A 21511-nucleotide genomic window follows, 5' to 3' on the forward strand; every position below is an offset into this window, starting at 1 on the left:
CTCAAGCTACTTAGTAGGTATACTTGGCTTCAGTATTCCTGACTAACAGGGCATTAAAGATTGCACTTGAGAACTAACTTATATAGGGCTGGGATATAGCAAGCATCTGTGAATCCTGCTTAGCAGCTGGCAGGATCTTCTTTAGCGCACCTGTTTATAAATGTGCTAATCACTGTTGGAAGAGTTATAACTTCCAAAGGGCCAAATTCTTCCAAGCAGAGATTTTTGGGAAAATGTGAAGTTTTTTCTGCTCACAATTCCCTCAATCTATGTTCAAGAAGAGAAAGATACAGAGCCTGTCTTGATTATCCACCCTTCCTAAACTTTTTGCAAAGGCTAATACTTCCAAGCTCTTTTAAATTACTAATCCTTAATAAATGCCTCATTGAGATGAAAAGTTATTAAAGTCTGTGCCATTTTATACATAAGTGAAAAATCCAATTTTGTTTGCTCATTTGTATTAGTGTAATTTCGAGAAAATAATCAAAATGTGTTCTTGTACTTCATGTTCCTATTTAGAGGTTGTAATTACCTGCATAATAAATAAGCAAAAGAAACATGAAAAGGAACTTCCATTCACTGAGAACAAGTAGAATACCTTCTAGGATAAACATTTTGAGATGAGGAACAGTGCATTTAACATTTGAGATCCAACGTACATTATGAAACTTTGCCTCCTTGCAAGTTAGCCCAGAAAATAGCATTAGTGAATAAAGGTGAAGAAGTGAGCCATCTTGATTTCTAACTCAATCAGTCAAACCATAACTGATGAAAGTTCATGTAGTGCATTCTTCTACTTCACTGTCAGATTTGCAATTATGTGCTGTGTCTAACATTTGAAAGCACTGGTTAATTCAATACTTTTTTTTTAGTAATGGAATTAGCATCACTCAAAATACAGACCTAAATAATTAATTTAGGTGCATAATTATATCATGAAGTTGGTTGATCCTGATCTGATCTTAGCACCTTGGCATTAATCTCTCCCTAAAGTATCTATTCACACGGCCAAAATATGATGGGCCAATGGTTAGCAGTAAACCAGATACTAAGGCTATAAACATGTAGAGAAAAGGTACAAGTGTAGTTAATCCCCAGCACAAATAGCTTTAGTGATAAAAGTTCATAGGATTCTGCCCCACTTTGCTCAATTATTGAGCACCAACTTAAGACAAAGGAAGAAGCTAACATACTAACATAAAGCACCAACTTCTTGATGCTATCACAAGATAAGTAAAATAACTTGGTGTTATTCAATTTTTTCAAATGAAAAAGAAATAAGGAAGGAGGTTATGTCAGGTACTTAAATCATTGAAATCAGTCAGCAGTACATTGAGAGATATTACAAAAGCAGACATAAATCCTGAGTTCAGTTATCAAACCTTTGGGTTCTATTTTTATGTCTCTAAATTTAGATTTCCAAAGGTACATAACACCATGTGCATTCATCACTTAACTTTTTAACAAATATTTTTCAGTGTTCGAGTTACTTCTGTATTGTTCTCGGTTTACAAAGATGAACGTGAAGACTTCCTGTTATGAATATATAAATAATAAAATTGGAAATTAATAATGCTTAGGAGAGATAGAGTTAAACAGAAATAGAAACAATAGAGATCATCTTCAGCTATGGGAAATTAAGAAAGACTTCATGACAGAAGTTGTATTTAACCTGAACTGACTTTCAAACACAGCTGAATACTAACATTAAAGAGAGATGTTTATCTCTAAAATGTAAGTTAATTTTGTGGTCCACTCTTTGTTACAAGTTCAAATCCTAACACAAAAATAGAATCAGAGAATTTTCTGACATATCAGTATGCTACTAGGATGGCATTTTTCACACTATTATTGGAAGTGCTGGCTTCCGACGTTTACTTCGGTAGTTTAGATCAAGTTGTGCATATCACAAAGCTGAGTGCTCTACCCAGATAAGCCAAAGCCTGTGGCAGGATTTGCACAATTTCCATTATAGAGATTTGTCATGATTTCCATTACAGCAAGATGTTAAAAGTGGAGACATTTAACAAGTTTTCTCTACTTCAGATTTTAATTAAACTGCAGGGTAACTGATGTGAGTTCAAATTCATTGCCAATCTAAAACCTAAAACTTTAGTACATTATTTAAAGCCTTTGGGCTGAAACAAATATAAAAATAACACAACTGAGTAGGAGGTAGGGCACTGTCTTTAATTGTATACATAATTGTAAATACTTTTCAGATAAACAATGACTAATACTAATACATCAAAAGTGTGTTGTAGTTAGTGTGTGTAGTGAGAAGTTATGATGTAATCTAAAGAATTACTGGTTGGGTGGCGTCAGGAAATCATGTCAGAGTCCCAGTTATGTGACTTCTTAGAGTAGGGTGCTGACCAAGTCCTTTACTCTCTCTCACTGGAAAAATCAGGGCACTATGTGAAATTATCATTCTGATCTTTCCCATCTCTAAGGTTTGGTGATCTTGTTCTAAACATAAACAAGAATAAAGGCTACAATGGACATGGTGTTGTCCAGTGACCCATTCTCATAAAAATACTTCTGATCTATAGGCATCTTTGTTATTTTAATTTAATCCCACCTAATTCCTGCTAAATTTATAGTTGAAAATGGCTCAAGCCAGTGGCTGCCAAAACTGGTTGACTAGAAGTCCCCAAAGAGCATTTTCAAAATTCTGATTCTAGGTCCCCATCCCAGATTACTGAATCAGAATCTCACAAAGCTATACTGAAAAATTGCATTTTTCTTAAATGCAGTTTGGGTTTCTAAAAGTTTGGAAAATTTTGACTTTAAGTTCTATCACTTCCTCAAGGCATTTATATCCAAAACTAGGTTTCTGACTAAGAAAAAGGTAAAAGTAAAAGAAATAAAGAGAGTTAGAGAGAGAGAGAGAGAGAAATCCGTAGATGAGATTTGTACAGAATTCCTCAAACTGTACAGTATAACCTGTCATCTCTTTAAATATAATTTCTATATATAAACACTGTATGAGAACATGTGTTTATGTGTGTGTGTATTTAAGAAAACTTTAACATTCAACTAATAAATGTACCTCAACAGAATTTTAAATGTAATCTTCAAAAATGGTGAAATATTATTCCTCTGAAGTTATCTTAGGCCATGTTAATTATCACCATATGTGCTAAACTGCTTTTTCTTAGATATTCATTGTTTTTCTTTTTTTTTTAAAGAGTATTATTAGCAACATATTAACATTTGTCATTCTCCTCGTGTAAATAAATTTTCTATTAAGAAGTGAAGCAATCAAAGCGGTTGCCTAATAACTTTATCATTGAAAGCCCTTGGTAGGTACCATATAACTCATATAATTTGATTTTAAACAAAGAGGTGAAAAATATATACTCATAAGATATAGTTATATCATCTATAACATTTGACAAATGAAATAGTGCCTTGAATCAGCTAGGTAGGAAGCAAGGCTACCTACCTTTTAATCACATGTATGATTAGGTCCTTATTCTAGCAGAACTTTCCTCCTAATCCTAGCCTGAGGCCAGAACTACCAAGCAGTACAGGCCCATTCTACAACATTCTCTATCTACTAATTCATGAAGGACTCAAAATTGTAACTAACCAGGGAGGCAGATCATTAAAAAAGAATTCAATATAGACACCTCCAAAATCTGACCAAGATGTTAGATAATGGATTATTAGATAGATTATGGTACAAATACATCCCCTAATATCATGCAACATTTAATGATATTTTTAAAAAGTAGTTAAGTGGAATAACAGTCATGATATAATAAGTAGAAAGACACAATGTTATAAAAATATGTATAATATTAATAGTATAACATTTGGGAAAACTATGTACATGAAGTTATTTAAATGGTAGTTAACAATGGTGACCACTGGATAATCATAATCTAGAATATTAATTTTTTCTTTTGCCTAAATGGAATTTCTAATTTTCCAATATTGGTCATGTATTTCTTTTATAATAAGGAAAAAATCCTATTTTAATGAAAGATTTTTAGAAAAAAAATAGCATAGGGTCACGATTTGCAACTTAAAATATGTATGGGTTCATACACAGAATTCTCCTGGCCCTTCCTCTTCTGTATCAATCTAACGTTATTTTTTAGACATCTTCCCCACTAGGTTTTATACTTCTCCAAAGGAAAGAGGCCATATATATTCTAACTTAGTAGCCAATGTACCAACTTTCACAATACAAATCTTACATAAATAAAAGACAAATAAGACTGTAAAATAAAAATTTAAATGTGTTTTTTCAACTCAAGAAATAGTAAAATTATTTTAATAATTTTTGGAGGTTCAGAGGTTATTTTAATTTCTTTATTCTAAGAGCTTTAACTTCCTATTCATGGGGCAAGTGAGCATTCTGGATCAAAGAAGTACAGAGTTGAAAATAATATTTATTTATAATTTTTAATTTTATCTCTGCTAGTGTTGAATCAAAACTTACCTAAATTCTATATTATTTTAAAATAAAGCCTGTGAAAAGAAATAGATTTTAGAGTATTTAATGAAAACAATAAATCTTAACATAATATGCAAAAGAAAAGAAATTAAAACTATGGCAACAAACTTTAAAATATTGTACAAACCAAACAAATAAACTTAATGTGTTTGCTGTTTCATAATTCCTAAAAATAATATAGCTGGCAAGGAGTGACCATTTCCTGTTAATATAGTAAGAGGAAAAAACACGGTTAATTTGATACGTAGAAGCTATGCTTGAGGCTTTATTTCCTTAAATCTGGAAGCAGCAGGAACAAAAAAGAGAGAAAAGCAAGGAGAGGAATGAGAGGGGAGAGAGAGAGAGAAAGGCAGAGACAGTGATGGAAAGATGAACCTATGAACATGAGCACCGATTGTATGAACCATGCTGAAGAAATGTGCTCCTTGCAAGAAATTCATGGAGAAAAATATTCTCTCTGAGCACCAGCTTTCTCAATACATTCAGAATATTTAAACCCAAGCTATATGTCTAGGGAGTTTATTATCAAAAACAAGTCTGATAAAATAAAAAAAAATATTAAACTTCAGTTCTGACCATTCTCAAATAGATTATTTAACTATACCTCACCCCCTATACACACATTTGATGCTTGGCCATTCCATTTGAATGATGGAACAAAATTTGGTTTCTGGGAAAATCTCTTATATCCCATACTGTATTTCCATACAATAATGATTAGTGTTTATAACTTTCGTAGTTCAATCTACGCTTTTAAAGAATATTTTTTCTTTTATAGGGAGCAGTTGGATTTTCCTTTTCTGGTAAAAGGAGTCTGAAAAGGGGCATTTTTGTTAAATATTTCTATACTGGACAGAAAGAAAACAACTTGTCTTTTGCTAAATTAATTTAATCCTATTTGTGTACTGCTCTCCCCAGCATTGTCATCTCCAGCAGGTAGTTACTTTGGAGCCTAGCCCAGCTTGTGCCCTGGCTCTTTTCTAAGCTGCCTTCCTCATAACTTGTGTTTTCATTCTTCAGCCCTGTCTCCATTACCAAAGCCAATCGCAATTTCACGCTGGAAGAATCTGTTCAGCTTCGGAAGCATATTCTAAGACCATGTGACCTCTGACCCTGGCAGTTAGGATGATATAAACTTAAGTTCTACAGACATGAAATGGGATCTTGTTCTTGAACAGTTTTTTATAGCTGTTTTTCTCTCTGGTCTGACACTTTCAAAATGCGTATATTGATAATTTCTTAAATATTGGACTATATAACGGTGTACCAGTTCCTATGAGTAAACCCATGTCCAAATTATACCTGGAATTTTCAATTATAACTGTTTTCTACTTACTCCCCTTGTGTTATATACCTATAATATCATCTTGGATTCTCTGGAGCTTTCATTGATTTTGACTTGATTCAGAGAATCGCTATAACCCTTGAATGTTGTATTTGCTACCAGAGGATAAGGGCAATTGTTTAATTATCCTGAGACATTTACTTGAAAGAGTGAAAATACATAATCTCCTCAAAACCTGAAAAATTAAGAGGTTAAAAAACTTTAATTCCAGGCTAATAACCTCTATTAACATTTTTTGCCTTCAGTTTTGATTGTATATTTCTGTTCTGTTTACATTTAGATAGTTTTAATTAGAGATGCATAGTTGAACAGCCTCTTTCCAAGTTAGTTTTTCAATCTTCATTAGTGCATCTGTTATTCACTTTGCATTTAAATTCTCAAAATAGAAATTATAGGAACGATCTATTTATTAACTGATTTATTCATTCTTTCAACATGCAATTATTAAATATCTAATTTTTGACAGTGACACCAGGATTGAAGCCATTAATCTAACCCTGGATTTAAAAAGAAAAGAAAGACATATCCTACTGTAGAATGATATTGCTTTCGGTCTTATCAGTAATCTACAGATACTATGTAGCCAAGCTTAAAATGAAACAACCATTTTGCACCAAACAAAATTTTGCCTCATTTGAAAAAATAAAAACATTCAACCTATGTATTAATTTTGTTCCTTATCAGCAACTTAAGTTGTATGTGTAAAGAGGGAAAAAACACTTGCTTGCTTAATTACACTCAAGTCTGCTTGCTTTATTACACTCACAGTCAAAGCAATTTTGTTCATTTTATAATAACTGAATTCTAATTTTCCTGCATTGTTTAGTTAAAATAGTCTTCTATGTAAACTGTTCCTTAATCCCTAGTATGACAATGCTTCTCTTTTAATAAACACTATCAAATATTCCACAGTTTTTTTTTTCTTATATGTGCTTTAGTATCACCAGTTTTAATAGTAATTTCATTTAATTAGTTTTTTAAAAAACTATCACTGTCCAAGGTTACAAGTGTGTAATTTGCCCCACTGGGAAAACTAAATATTTAATACCATGAAACTTTTATATAGCAAGATCATCATAGAAGCCTCTTGATAGCCATTCTTGTCAAAATATTTCTGGAATACTAATTCAGTCTTGAATTCTACTTCTTCTTCTTCTTTTTTTTTTTTAAACATCTTTATTGAAGTATAATTGCTTTACAATGGTGTGTTAGTTTCTGCTTTATAACAAAGTGAATCAGTTATACATATACATATGTTCCCATATCTCTTCCCTCTTGCATCTCCCTCCCTCCCACCCTCCCTATCCCACCCCTCTAGGTGGTCACAAATCACCGAGCTGATCTCCCTGTGCTATGCGGCTGCTTCCCACTAGCTATCTATTTTACATTTGGTAGTGTATATATGTCCATGACACTCTCTCACCCTGTCACATCTCACCCCTCCCCCTCCCCATATCCTCAAGTCCATTCTCTAGTAGGTCTGTGTCTTTATTCCCGTCTTGCCACTAGGTTCTTCATGACCATTTTTTTTCCCTTAGATTCCATATATATGTGTTAGCATACTATATTTGTTTTTCTCTTTCTGACTTACTTCACTCTGTATGACAGACTCTAACTCCATCCACTTCATTACAAATACCTCCATTTCATTTCTTTTTATGTCTGAGTAATATTCCATTGTATATATGTGCCACATCTTCTTTATCCATTCATCCGTTGATGGACACCTAGGTTGCTTCCATGTCCTGGCTATTGTAAACAGAGCTGCAATGAATATTTTGGTACATGACTCTTTCTGAATTATGGTTTTCTCAGGGTATATGCCCAGTAGTGGGATTGCTGGGTCGTATGGTAGTTCTATTTTTAGTTTTTTAAGGAACCTCCATACTGTTCTCCATAGTGGCTGTATCAATTTACATTCCCACCAACAGTGCAAGAGTGTTCCCTTTTCTCCACACCCTCTCCAGCATTTATTGTTTCTAGATTTTTTGATGATGGCCATTCTGACAGGTGTGAGATGATACCTCATTGTAGTTTTGATTTGCATTTCTCTAATGATTAATGATGTTGAGCATTCTTTCATGTGTTTGTTGGCAATCTGTATATCTTCTTTGGAGAAATGTCTATTTAGGTCTTCCGCCCATTTTTGGATTGGGTTGTTCGTTTTTTTGTTATTGAGCTGCATGAGCTGCTTGTAAATCTTGGAGATTAATCCTTTGTCAGTTGCTTCATTTGCAAATATTTTCTCCCATTCTGAGGGTTGTCTTTTGGTCTTATTTATGGTTTCCTTTGCTGTGCAAAAGCTTTTAAGTTTCATTAGGTCCCATTTGTTTATTTGTGTTTTTATTTCCATTTCTCTAGGACCTGGGTCAAAAAGTATCCTGCTGTGATTTATGTCATAGAGTGTTCTGCCTATGTTTTCCTCTAAGAGTTTGATAGTGTCTGGCCTTACACTTAGGTCTTTAATCCATTTTGAGTTTATTTTTCTGTATGGTGTCAGGGAGTGTTCTAGTTTCATACTTTTACATGTACCTGTCCAATTTTCCCAGCACCACTTATTGAAGAGGCTGTCTTTTCTCCACTGTATATGGTTGCCTCCTTTATCAAAGATAAGGTGACCATATGTGCATGGGCTTATCTCTGGGCTTTCTATCCTGTTCCATTGATCTATATTTCTGTTTTTGTGCCAGTACCAAACTGTCTTGATTACGGTAGCTATGTAATATAGTCTGAAGTCAGGGAGCCTGATTCCTCCAGCTCCATTTTTCGTTCTCAAGATTGCTTTGGCTATTCGGGGTCTTTTGTGTTTCCATACAAATTGTGAGATTTTTTGTTCTAGTTCTGTGAAAAATGCCAGTGGTAGTTTGATAGGGATTGCATTGAATCTGTAGATTGCTTTGGGTAGCAGAGTCATTTTCACAATGTTGATTCTTCCAATCCAAGAACATGGTATATCTTTCCATCTATTTGTATCATCTTTAATTTCTTTCATCAGTGTCCTATAATTTTCTGCATACAGGTCTTTTGTCTCCTTAGGTAAGTTTATTCCTAGATATTTTATTCTTTTTGTTGCAATGGTAAACGGGAGTGTTTTCTTAATTTCACTTTCAGATTTTTCATCATTAGTATATAGGAATGCAAGAGATTTCTGTGCATTAATTTTGTATCCTGCTACTTTACCAAATTCATTGATTAGCTCTAGTAGTTTTCTGGTAGCATCTCTAGGATACTCTATGTATAGTATCATGTCATCTGCAAACAGTGACAGCTTTACTTCTTCTTTTCCGATTTGGATTCCTTTTATTTCTTTTTCGTCTCTGATTGCTGTGGCTAACACTTCCAAAACTATGTTGAATAATAGTGGTGAGAGTGGGCAACCTTGTCTTGTTCCTGATCTTAGTGGAAATGGTTTAGTTTTTCACCATTGAGGACGATGTTGGCTGTGGGTTTGTCATATATGGCCTTTATTATGTTGAGGAAAGTTCCCTCTATGCCCACTTTCTGCAGGGCTTTTATCATAAATGGGTGTTGAATTTTGTCGAAAGCTTTCTCTGCATCTATTGAGATGATCATATGGTTTTTCTCCTTCAATTTGTTAATATGATGTATCACGTTGATTGATTTGCGTACATTGAAGAATCCTTGCATTCCTGGAATAAACCCCACTTGATCATGGTGTATAATCCTTTTAATGTGCTGTTGGATTCTGTTTGCTAGTATTTTGTTGAGGATTTTTACATCTATGTTCATCAGTGATATTGGCCTGTAGTTTTCTTTCTTTGTGACATCTTTGCCTGGTTTTGGTATCAGGGTGATGGTGGCCTCGTAGAATGAGTTGGGGAGTGTTCCTCCCTCTGCAATATTTTGGAAGAGTTTGAGAAGGATAGGTGTTAGCTCTTCTCTAAATGTTTGATAGAATTCGCCTGTGAAGCCATCTGGTCCTGGGCTTTCGTGTGTTGGAAGATTTTTAATCACAGTTTCAATTTCAGTGCTTGTGATTGGTCTGTCCATATTTTCTATTTCTTCCTGGTTCAGTCTCGGCAGGTTGTGCATTTCTAAGAATCTGTCCATTTCTTCCAGGTTGTCCATTTTATTGGCATAGAGTTGCTTGTAGTAATCTCTCATGATCGTTTGTATTTCTGCAGTGTCAGTGGTTACTTCTCCTTTTTCATTTCTAATTCTATTGATTTGAGTCTTCTCCCTTTTTCTCTTGATGAGTCTGGCTGATGGTTTATCAATTTTGTTTATCTTCTCAAAGAACCAGCTTTTAGTTTCATTGATTTTTGCTATTGTTTCCTTCATTTCTTTTTCATTTATTTCTGATCTGATCTTTATGATTTCTTTCCTTCTGCTAGCTTTGGGGTTTTTTTGTTCTTCTTTCTCTAATTGCTTTAGGTGCAAGGTTAGGTTGTTTATTCGAGATGTTTCCTGTTTCTTGATGTAGGCTTGTATTGCTATAAACTTCCCTCTTAGAACTGCTTTTGCTGCATCCCATAGGTTTTGGGTCGTCGTGTCTCCATTGTCATTTGTTTCTAGGTATTTTTTGATTTCCCCTTTGATTTCTTCAGTGATCACTTCGTTATTAAGTAGTGTATTGTGTAGCCTCCATGTGTTTGTATTTTTTACAGATCTTTTCCTGTAATTGATATCTAGTCTCATAGCGTTGTGGTCGGAAAAGATACTTGATATGATTTCAATTTTCTTAAATTTACCAAGGCTTGATTTGTGACCCAGGATATGATCTATCCTGGAGAATGTTCCATGAGCACTTGAGAAAAATGTGTATTCTGTTGTTTTTGGGTGGAATGTCCTATAAATATCAATTAAGTCCATCTTGTTTAATGTATCATTTAAAGCTTGTGTTTCCTTATTTATTTTCATTTTGGATGATCTGTCCATTGGTGAAAGTGGGGTGTTAAAGTCCCCTACTATGATTGTGTTACTGTCGATTTCCCCTTTTATGGTTGTTAGTATTTGCCTTATGTATTGAGTTGCTCCTATGTTGGGTGCATAAATATTTACAATTGTTATACCTTCCTCTTGGATCTATCCCTTGATCATTATATAGTGTCCTTCTTTGTCTCTTGTAATAGTCTTTATTTTAACGTCTATTTTGTCTGATATGAGAATTGCTACTCCAGCTTTCTTTTGATTTCCATTTGCATGGAATATCTTTTTCCATCCCCTCACTTTCAGTCTGTATGTGTCTCTAGGTCTGAAGTGGGTCTCTTGTAGACAGCATATATATGGGTCTTGTTTTTGTATCCATTCAGCCAGTCTGTGTCTTTTGGTGGGAGCATTTAATCCATTTACATTTAAGGTAATTATCGATATGTATGTTCCTATTCCCATTTTCTTAAATGTTTTGGGTTTGTTATTGTAGGTGTTTTCCTTCTCTTGTGTTTCTTGCCTAGAGAAGTTCCTTTAGCATTTGTTGTAAAGCTGGTTTGGTGGTGCTGAACTCTCTCAGCTTTTGCTTGTCTGTAAAGGTTTTAATTTCTCCATCAAATCTGAATGAGATCCTTGCTGGGTAGAGTAACCTTGGTTGTAGGTTTTTCTCCTTCATCACTTTAAGTATATCCTGCCACTCCCTTCTGGCTTGCAGAGTTTCTGCTGAAAGATCAGCTGTTAACCTTATGGGGATTCCCTTGTGTGTTATTTGTTGTTTTTCCCTTGCTGCTTTTAATATGTTTTCTTTATATTTAATTTTTGATAGTTTGATTAATATGTGTCTTGGTGTGTTTCTCCTTGGATTTATCCTGTATGGGACTCTCTGTGCTTCCAGGACTTGATTAGCTATTTCCTTTCCCATATTAGGGAAGTTTTCAACTATAATCTCTTCAAATATTTTCTCAGTCCCTTTCTTTTTCTCTTCTTCTTCTGGGACCCCTATGATTCGAATGTTGGTGCATTTAATGTTGTCCCAGAGGTCTCTGAGACTGTCCTCAGTTCTTTTCATTCTTTTTTCTTTATTCTGCTCTGCAGTAGTTATTTCCACTATTTTATCTTCCAGGTCACTTATCCGTTCTTCTGCCTCAGTTATTCTGCCATTGATCCCGTCTAGAGTATTTTTAATTTCATTTATTGTGTTTTTCATCGTTGCTTGGTTCCTCTTTAGTTCTTCTACGTCCTTGTTAAATGTTTCTTGCATTTTGTCTATTCTATTTCCAAGATTTTGGATCATCTTTACTATCATTATTCTGAATTCTTTTTCAGGTAGACTGCCTATTTCCTCTTCATTTGTTAGGTCTGGTGTGTTTTGACCCTGCTCCTTCACCTGCTGTCTGTTTTTTTGTCTTCTCATTTTGCTTATCTTACTGTGTTTGGGGTCTCCTTTTCACAGGCTGCAGGTTCGTAGTTCCCGTTGTTTTTGGTATCTGTCCCCAGTGGCTAAGGTTGGTTCCGTGGCTTGTGTAGGCTTCCTGGTGGAGGGAACTAGTGCCTGTGTTCTGGTGGATGAGGTTGGATCTTGTCTTTCTGGTGGGCACGTCCACGTCTGGTGGTGTGTTTTGGGGTGTCTGTGGCCTTATTATGATTTTAGGCAGCCTCTCTGTTAATGGATGGGGCTGTGTTCCTGTCTTGCTAGTTGTTTGGCATAGGGTGTCCAGCACTGTAGCTTGCTGGTCGTTGAGTGGAGCTGGGTCTTGATGTTGAGATGGAGATCTCTGAGAGATTTTCACCGTTTGGTATTATGTGGAGCTGGGAGGTCTCTTGTGGACCAGTGTCCTGAAGTTGGCTCTCCCACCTCAGAGGCACAGCCCTGATGCCTGGCTGGAGCACCAAGAACCTTTCATCCACACGGCTCAGAATAAAAGGGAGAAAAAATAGAAAGAAAGAAAGAAAGAGGATAAAATAAAATAAAATAAAGCTATTATAATAAAAAATAAGAAAAAAAATTATTAAGAATAAATTTATTAAGAAAAAATTTTTTTTTAATTTTTAAAAATAGATTTATTAATTTTTTATAAAAAAAATAAGAAAAAAATTATTAAAAAAGAAATGTATTAAGAAAAAAAATTTTTAATTTTTTAAAATAAAAAATATGAAAAAACTTATTAAAAATTTTTTTTAAATTTTTGAAAAATAGAAAATAAGGAAAAAATTATTAAGAAAACATTTATTAGGGAAAAAAATTTTTTTTAAGTAAAAAAAAAAAAAAAAGACGGACCTAACCCTAGGACTAACGGTGAGAGCAAAGCTATACAGACAAAATCTCACCCAGAAGCATACACATATACACTCACAAAAAAAGGAAAAGGGGAAAAATTAATATATCCTGCTCCCAAAGTCCACCTCCTAAATTTTGGATGATTCGTTGTCTATTCAGGTATTCAACAGATGCAGGCACATCAAGTTGTCTGTTGAGCTTTAATCCGCTGCTTCTGAGGCTGCTGGGAGAGATTTCCCTTTCTCTTCTTTGTTCATACAGCTCCCGGGGTTCAGCTTTGGATTTGGACCCGCCTCTGCATGTAGGTCGCCTGAGGGCGTCTGTTCCCCGCCCAGACAGAACGGGGTTAAAGGAGCAGCTGATTCGGGGGCTCTGGCTCAGTCAGGCGGGGGGAGGGACCGGTACGGAGGAGGCGGGGTGAGCCTGCGGCGGCAGAAACCGGCGTGACGTTGCAGCAGCCTGAGGCGCGCCGTGCGCTCTCCCAGGGAAGTTGTCCCCGGATCACGGGAGCCTGGCCGTGGCGGGCTGCACTGGCTCCCGGGAGGGGCGGTGTAGGAAGTGACCTGTGCTCACACACAGGCTTTTTGGTGGCGGCAGCAGCAGTCTTAGCGTCTCATGCCCGTCTCTGGGGTCCGCGCTGATAACCGCGGCTCGCGCCCGTCTCTGGGGTCCGCGCTGATAGCCGCGGCGCGCACCCGCCTCTGGGGTCCGCGCTGATAGCCGCGGCTCGCGCCCGTCTCTGGAGCTCATTTAGGCAGCGCTCTGAATCCCCTCTCCTTGCGCGCCGTGAAACAAAGAGGCAAGAAAAAGTCTCTTGCCTCTTCGGCAGCTGCAGTCTTTTTCCCGGACTCCCTCCCGGCTAGCACTGAAGCCCGAGCCTCAGCTCCCAGCCCCCGCCCGCCCCAGCAGCTGAGCGGACAAGCCTCTCGGGCTGGTGAGTGCTGCTCGGCGCCGATCCTCTGTGCGGGAATCTCTCCGCTTTGCCCTCCGCACCCCTGTGGCTGCGCTCTCCTCCGTGGCTCCGAAGCTTTCTCCCTCTGCCATCCGCAGTCTCTGCCCGCGAAGGGGCTTCCTAGTGTGTGGAAACCTTTCCTCCTTCACAGCTCCCTCCCACTGGTGCAGGTCCCGTCCCTATTCTTTTGTCTCTGTTATTTCTTTTTTCTTTTGCCCTACCCAAGTACGTGGGGATTTTCTTGCCTTTTGGGCGGTCTGACGTCTTCTGCCAGCGTTCAGTGGGTTTCTGTAGGAGCAGTTCCACGTGTAGATGTATTTCTACTGTATCTGTGGGAAGGAAGGTGATCTCCGCGTCTTACTCTTCCGCCATCTTGCCCCTACTCCCTACTTCTTCTTTAATGACCACATTTTTCTTTAATGAATTCATTCAAATTGAAAACAAAAGCCCCAAATAAAACATATACAATGCAGGAAAATTTAGATTTCCACATGCCCAAATGGGCTTATCTAAGTATTGGTTAATTAGAGACTGAATATTTTATGATTTTTTTAAAGAGAAAATTAACATTTTAGTAAGGCATTACTTTATGAAATCTTATGTTTGCATAATGTTAAATCAATACACACAGGTATATAGAATGTTTTATCTTTACAAAAACCAAGAGGTTGTATACAAATTTGTTTGGGGTAGAAGTAATACTAAAACACTCTTTGAAACTTTTCCCTTGCTTTATCTTCATTTTCTTGCCAACTATGCTGTTTAATTTACTACCTCGGTTTCATCTTTCAGGTCCTTAAACATATTGGGTTGGCCAAAACTTGCCTTTGGTTTTTTAAGTAAAAATAAAAGGCACATTTTTCATTTTCACCAAGAACTTTATTGAACAACGTATTCGCCCTTTTGTTCCACTACCTTCTGCCATTTTTCAGGCAACTTCATAATTCCATCTTCCCAAAACTTTTAATCTTTTTGAGCAAAGAACTGTTCCAGGTGCCTTTTACAGTCTTCCAGGGAATTGAAATTTTTTCCAGAATTTTGTAAAGACCGAAATAAATGGAAATCTGAAGGTGCAGTCTCTGGTGAATACGGCAGAAGAATCAGAACTTCCCAGCCAAGCTGTAACAGTTTTTGCCTGGTCATCAAAGAAACATGTGGTCTTGCGTTATCCTGATGGAAGATTATGCATTTTCTGTTGACTAATTCTGTATGCTTTTCATCAAGTGCTGCTTTCAGTTGGTCTAATTGGGAGCAGTACTTGTTGGAATTAATTGTTTGGTTTTCCAGAAGGAGCTCATAATAGAGGACTCCCTTCCAATCCCACCATATACACAACATCACCTTCTTTGGATGAAGACCGGCCTTTGGTGTGGTTGGTGGTGGTTCATTTCGCTTGCCCCACCATCTCTTCCGTTCCACATTATTGTACAGTATCCACTTTTCATCGCCTGCAACAATTTGTTTTAAAAACGGAATGATTTCATTACGTTTCAGTAGAGAATCACACGCAGAAATACAGTCAAGAAGGTTTTTCTCACTTAACTTAAGTGGAACCCAAACATCAAAGTGATTAACATAACCAAGCTGGTGCAAATGATTTTCAATGCTTGATTTGGATATTTTGAGTATGTCAGCTATCTCTCACGTGGTATAACGTTGATTGTTCTCAATGAATGTCTTGATTTGATCCCTACAACTTCAACTGTCTACCCGACTGTGGGGCATTGTCCAGAGAGAAATCTCCAGCACGAAACTTCGCAAACCACTTCTGACAGGTTTGATCAGTCACAGCACCTTCTCCACACACTGCACAAATCTTTTTTTGTGTTTCAGTTGTGTTTTTACCTTTCTTGAAATAATAAAGCATAATATGCCGAAAATGTTGCTTTTTTTCTTCCATCTTCAGTATTAAAATGGCTACACAAAAATTCATCAATTTGGTAAGTTTTTTTTTAAATGCATGCTGATATGACAGTTGTCACAATACAATCTAACAAAATTGTTTCAAATTAAGTTAAAGACAACTAAGAGCTACCAGAGCCATCTTACAGGAAAAAACGAACGAACATTTTGGCCAACCCAATATATGTTCCTCAAGGTCTGATATTTGTTTCTTTTTCCTTCTCTCTTTACTTTAACACTGTTTTTCCAATTCCTCAGAGATTTAGCTAATCCCTGATAAATATTTGCTCCAGCCCTTTCTCCGGACAGTTGGCTCCTATTTTCAGACTCTCAAATTCAACTTATCCCAAGCCAGTTCATATTCATTTGCACTAAGGCAACAAAGATGTCCATTATGGTGTGGCCAAAATGCTGTCAGTACGGCAATCAATATAGGCAGCTGTGAAAGTTAATGACAATCATGTGAACATCATATTGAGTAAGAGAAAAACTGAGCATGACTGTAATACTATAAGAATAAGCAGACACAGACAAGTATATAATAATGGTTATTCAGGCATAAAGTGGTTAAGATCAGTAATAAAGAGACAATTTGTTGTAATAATGAATAAATGAAGTTAGGGAGAAAAATCATCAAAGTGTTAGAGAATTATCTTTGCATGGTGTTATGGGCTAAATGGTGTCCTCCCAAAATTCATATATTGAAGCCCTAACCCCCAGCACCTCAGAATGTGACTGTATTTGAAGATAGGGCCTTTAAATAGATGATTAAGTTAAAATGAGGTCTTTAGGGTGGACCCAAATCCAATCTGACTGCTGTCTTTATAGAAGGGAACATTTGGATACACAAAGAGCACCAGGGAAACATATGCACTGAAGAAAGCCCATGTGATGACACAGCGAGAAGGTGGCCATCTGCAAACCAAGGAGAGAGGCCTGAGATGAAAGCAAAGTTGCTGACACCTTGATTTGGACTTCTGTCCTTAAGAACTGGAGACATAAATGTCTGAAATGTCTGTTGTTTGAGCCAGCAGTCTCTGGCACTTTGTTATGGCAGCCTGAGAGAGTAACACAGGTGACCAAATCAAAGGAGATGAACATAACACATGATTGAGCTCATTGAATGGGACCAAGTAGTTTGACTCACAGAAATGGGATCATTAGGGTTTGGAACAGCACATTTTCATCCTATTTTAAATAATGTCTGTGGGTTATATTGGAGTTATTAATTATGTCTTTCAAATGGTAATGAAAACTATTAATTCTGTGTATAAGAGATAAAACATGGTTACAAACTTTTCCATTTTCCATCCTAAATGACCTTTCCTTGACATTTTCTCATATTCTCTCTTGCTCATATTTCTCTTTTACTCTCTTTCTTCCCTCTCTACCACCAAACTCTTATCTCATTCTCTTCTAAGTCAAGTTTCTCAAAATAGTAGTTCATAAAATTAACCTGCATTCCCACTTACTCACCATCACCTTGAAATCCACACATGATTGCATGTCTATCACTGCATAACCCTTATTTCTAGCTCTGTGACAGGAAGTTGGATAGGAGACCGATTTTGAGGATGGAGGAGAGACATACGATTCAGCTGTTATTCTTTTCTTTCTTTCACTTTTCCACTGAATTTCACCTAACAGAGATAACCAGTACCATATAACCAACACCAGTGGGCCCAATTTATTCCATTTATCACTGGATTCTCATGTATGTTGACAATTGATTATTAGTTCCTTCTTTTCCATTCTCTTTCCTTCCTCAGATTATACAATATCATCTTCTCGCTGGTTCTTCTCCTACTCTCTGACTTTTCTGAGTATGTCCCTTTTCTGCATTTCTCTTTCTTCCACCTGTATTTTACATGCATTGACCTCATTATAAATACCATCTGATTCTCAGATCTGTGTTCCTCTTAATCTGCATCTTCCTTGGATCATTTCTTGAGGCTTTAAGCTGTATTTTATGCTGCTTGTTCCTCTTCCCTCACCAATTTACATCTATTTCCAATCCTAACTTCTTCCTGGAAATTAAAATCCAAATCATTACTGGACAGTTCCTCCTGAATGTGCCTTCAGCATCTGAGGGCACATATGGCTATATTCCCTATCTCAAAAAATGACTCTACCATCTGCAGTCATCTCTATATCTTGGAGTCAGCCTATGCACAACCAACGAATCACTAATTGCACCTGTTGCCCTGAACTCATTCAGAATTAGTTATCAGAAATTATTCACGTATTCTTTCTATTATTGTGGTATATATATACTCCAGAACTCCATGCCAGATAACTATTTTTAATATTCATTACTCACCATATTTATGGGATCAACTGGTCCAATGCTGTTTACATAGACATCAGTTTCAATTACTGTGGGCCTCACTGCAAAATACCAATATAAAGAATGGTCAACTGAAAATAGAACTACCATACGACCCAGCAATCCCACTACTGGGCATATACCCTGAGAAAACCATAATTCAGAAAGAGTCATGTACCACAATGTTCATTGCAGCTCTATTTACAGTAGCCAGGACATGGAAGCAACCTAAGTGTCCATCAACAGATGAATGGATAAAAAAGATGTGGCACATATATACAATGGAATATTACTCAGCCATAAAAAGAAATGAAATGGAGGTATTTATAGTGAGGTGGATGGACTTAGAGTCTGTCATACAGAGTGAAGTAAGTCAGAAACAGGAAAACAAATACCATACGCTAACACATATATATGGAATCTAAAAAAACAAAAACAAAAACAAATGGTTCTGAAGAACCTAGGGGCAGGACAGGAATAAAGACGCAGACATAGAGAATGGAGTTGAGGACATGGGGAGGGGGAAGGGTAAGCTGGGATGAAGTGAGAGAGGGCATGGACTTATATATACTACCAAATGTAAAATAGATAGCTAGTGGGAAGCAGCCGCATAGCACAGGGAGATCAGCTCGGTGCTTTGTGACCACCTAGAGGGGTGGGAGAGGGAGGGTGGGAGGGAGACGCAAGAGGGAGGAGATATGGGGATATATGTATATGTATAGCTGATTCACTTTGTTATAAAGCAGAAACTAACACAGCATTGTAAAGCAATTATACTCCAATAAAGATGTTAAAAAAAAGAAAAAGAATGGTCAAAGATATAATCATAGGTTGTCTTAAATAAATCTTATTTAAATAAATCTTAATAACTATTACTATTTTACAGTTTCAGTAATAAAACATTCTCATTATTAAATGAGGAAGCATGGCCCATTATATAAACACAACAACCTTTTCATTTTACAAATAAATTATGTAACTAAAAATTACCATTTTTGACTAAAAACCTCCCAGTGTACAGCCTAAAACTGTCTAAATCATCCATTAAAACTATGGAAGTTTATTCAGTTAAAAACGCTAGGTAATTTGCTCTGCAATAGTCATAGAATTTTAGGATTAGATGGATTTTAGAGCCTAAACATTGTTATGTTATCCTACTTAGTGCATATCATGATGTGCTAGCAAATGTTAACAAACTTGCTCTTGGACTGGGAGAAAAAAAGCCTCAATTTGTACCTTTTGCTGATTTCAATGTTGTAAATACTCCCACAATGAATGATTTAAAGATACCAGTGTGAAGTCACTGAATACAGAGTCGGGACAATATATAATGTGTGGTTATTGTGAGCCAGTATATGCTAGTTCTGGCACACACTAGAGCTTGAAGCATAGTTATGATGATTAAAGAGGTGATAGATCTGAAGCGTCTACATCCAGGTCTGATTCTTGTGAGGAGCTTCATTAAATTTGTTCACACCTCCTTCCTCTCTTGTTAACAAAATTCCTTTGGGTTGTTTATAGCTGGTTCCAGTGAAAGGTGTATTTTCATCTAATTCTCAGAGTATATTGTACAGCCATCCCTGTGGACTTCATCTGTTCCGTTTTGTACATAACCATTTGTGTTTTCCAAGTTGGTGTTTAAATGGTATATGCTGTATTCTTATATTCTATCAAAATGTGCAGCACAGGTCAGCCTTTTAAATGTTAATCGAATGATATGATTAACTAATATCTGCAATAGTGCATATTTGATTGTGATTTGGGCTTTGAACCTTTGTCAGGTATTTTTGGCTTGCTATAATGAGATTTACCATAATGATGATAACTTATACTCATGAGATTTTTTTGTTCACTATGAAAACATTTTCACTCCCTACCCCCCTGCCATATAAAGCGTAAAGTGTTCATTTACTGATTCAGCAAATACTTGTTGAGGAATGCATATAAAGTTTTCATAAAGTAGACAAGAAGGGAAAAAGACATTGTGAGAAGAAAATCTGTCATAGATCTCATGGAGATTTACATAGAGATAATGCAAATAAAATAAAGCAGAAAAAACACCTTGTACACTGAAAGTTTCTATGCTAAAGTAAGCATGTTTCCAGTACTGTATACTCAGTTATCCTTTCTGGATAAGTTTATGTGATTTCCCTTTCTGGCCCAGTACTTACCACTCTTACAATGCAGGCACTATATTAGACCTCGCAGGATGAACCCCCTCCTCTAGTACATAGCTGAATCTGCCTGTCTGAGTCCCTATCCTGTCTCAAGTCTCCCTATCTTAGTAACTTTTAGTCTGTCAGAGCTTCCAGGCTGGTAAGCTTCCATGGAAAACTTGAGGCATTTTGGAAAACAGTGCCTGTATTATTTTAAAACCATATTTATTTTTAATCTTTGAAATTATAAAAAGTCCTACACTTAGAAAAACATACAGTATTTATTTAGTTTGTTTTTCCTCAAGCAAATATTTTATTACATGACATACATATTTTCTTAGCTAGAAAAATAAATGGGATTTGTTAGAAATAGTTCTAGTATGCAAAACTATAGGTTTCTAGATTTACATGATACATGACAATGTAATTCGATCTAGTAGCCAACAATTAGGTTTCTTAGATAAAAGTAGGTTCTATGACTTATAGAAGGTTATATAGCTTAACCTAAGCTGATGACTTCTGAGATGAGTTGCTTTAATCATTTGCCATTTATGTTTGACTAGCTATGAATTGTAACCAATAAATATCATATAATTAAGCTAATTATAACTAGATTTACAGAGTGGTTTTTATGAAAGTCAATTAATAACAGTAGGTTTATTAGTTTCATTTAGTATATTTATTACCCGTTATAAGCAATTAAGTGCAATGTACCAGTCTTATCTGATTAGATTTTTGCAGTTCATCTGATAAATCAACAAAAACTGAGTGCCTGCTCTCTATTGCATGATACTTGGGGCTGAACACTGCTTATGCCAAGAACTAAATGATTTTTTTTGACATCTTTATTGGAGTATAATTGCTTCACAATGATGTGTTAGTTTCTGCTTTATAACAAAGTGAATCAGCTATACATATACATATATCCCCATATCTTCTCCCTCTTGGGTCTCCTTCCCACCTTCCCTATCCACAAAGCACTGAGCTGATCTCCCTGTGCTATGTGGCTGCTTCCCACTAGCTATCTGTTTTACATTTGGTAGTGTATATAAGTCCATGCCACTCTCTCACTTCGTCCCAGTTTACCTTTCCCCCTCCCTGTGTCCTCAAGTCCATTCTCTACATCTGCGTCTTTATTCCTGTCCTGCCCCTAGGTTCTTCAGAACCATTTGTTTTTGTTTTTGTTTTTTTAGA

General features: G+C 36.4%; 1 protein-coding gene across 1 annotated transcript in view; it reads right to left on the reverse strand.

Moving 5' to 3' along the window:
• The window catches only part of GABRG1 (gamma-aminobutyric acid type A receptor subunit gamma1), a 69654-nt gene that overhangs the window by 20131 nt on the left and 28012 nt on the right, over positions 1-21511 (reverse strand). The window contains exon 3 of the mRNA XM_061191349.1: positions 18156-18223. Within this exon, the coding sequence (XP_061047332.1) occupies positions 18156-18223 (68 nt within the window). The remainder of the gene's footprint in view (positions 1-18155; positions 18224-21511) is intronic.

The sequence above is a fragment of the Eubalaena glacialis genome, chromosome 5 (assembly GCF_028564815.1).
Source record: "Eubalaena glacialis isolate mEubGla1 chromosome 5, mEubGla1.1.hap2.+ XY, whole genome shotgun sequence".
Taxonomy (NCBI): domain Eukaryota; kingdom Metazoa; phylum Chordata; class Mammalia; order Artiodactyla; family Balaenidae; genus Eubalaena; species Eubalaena glacialis.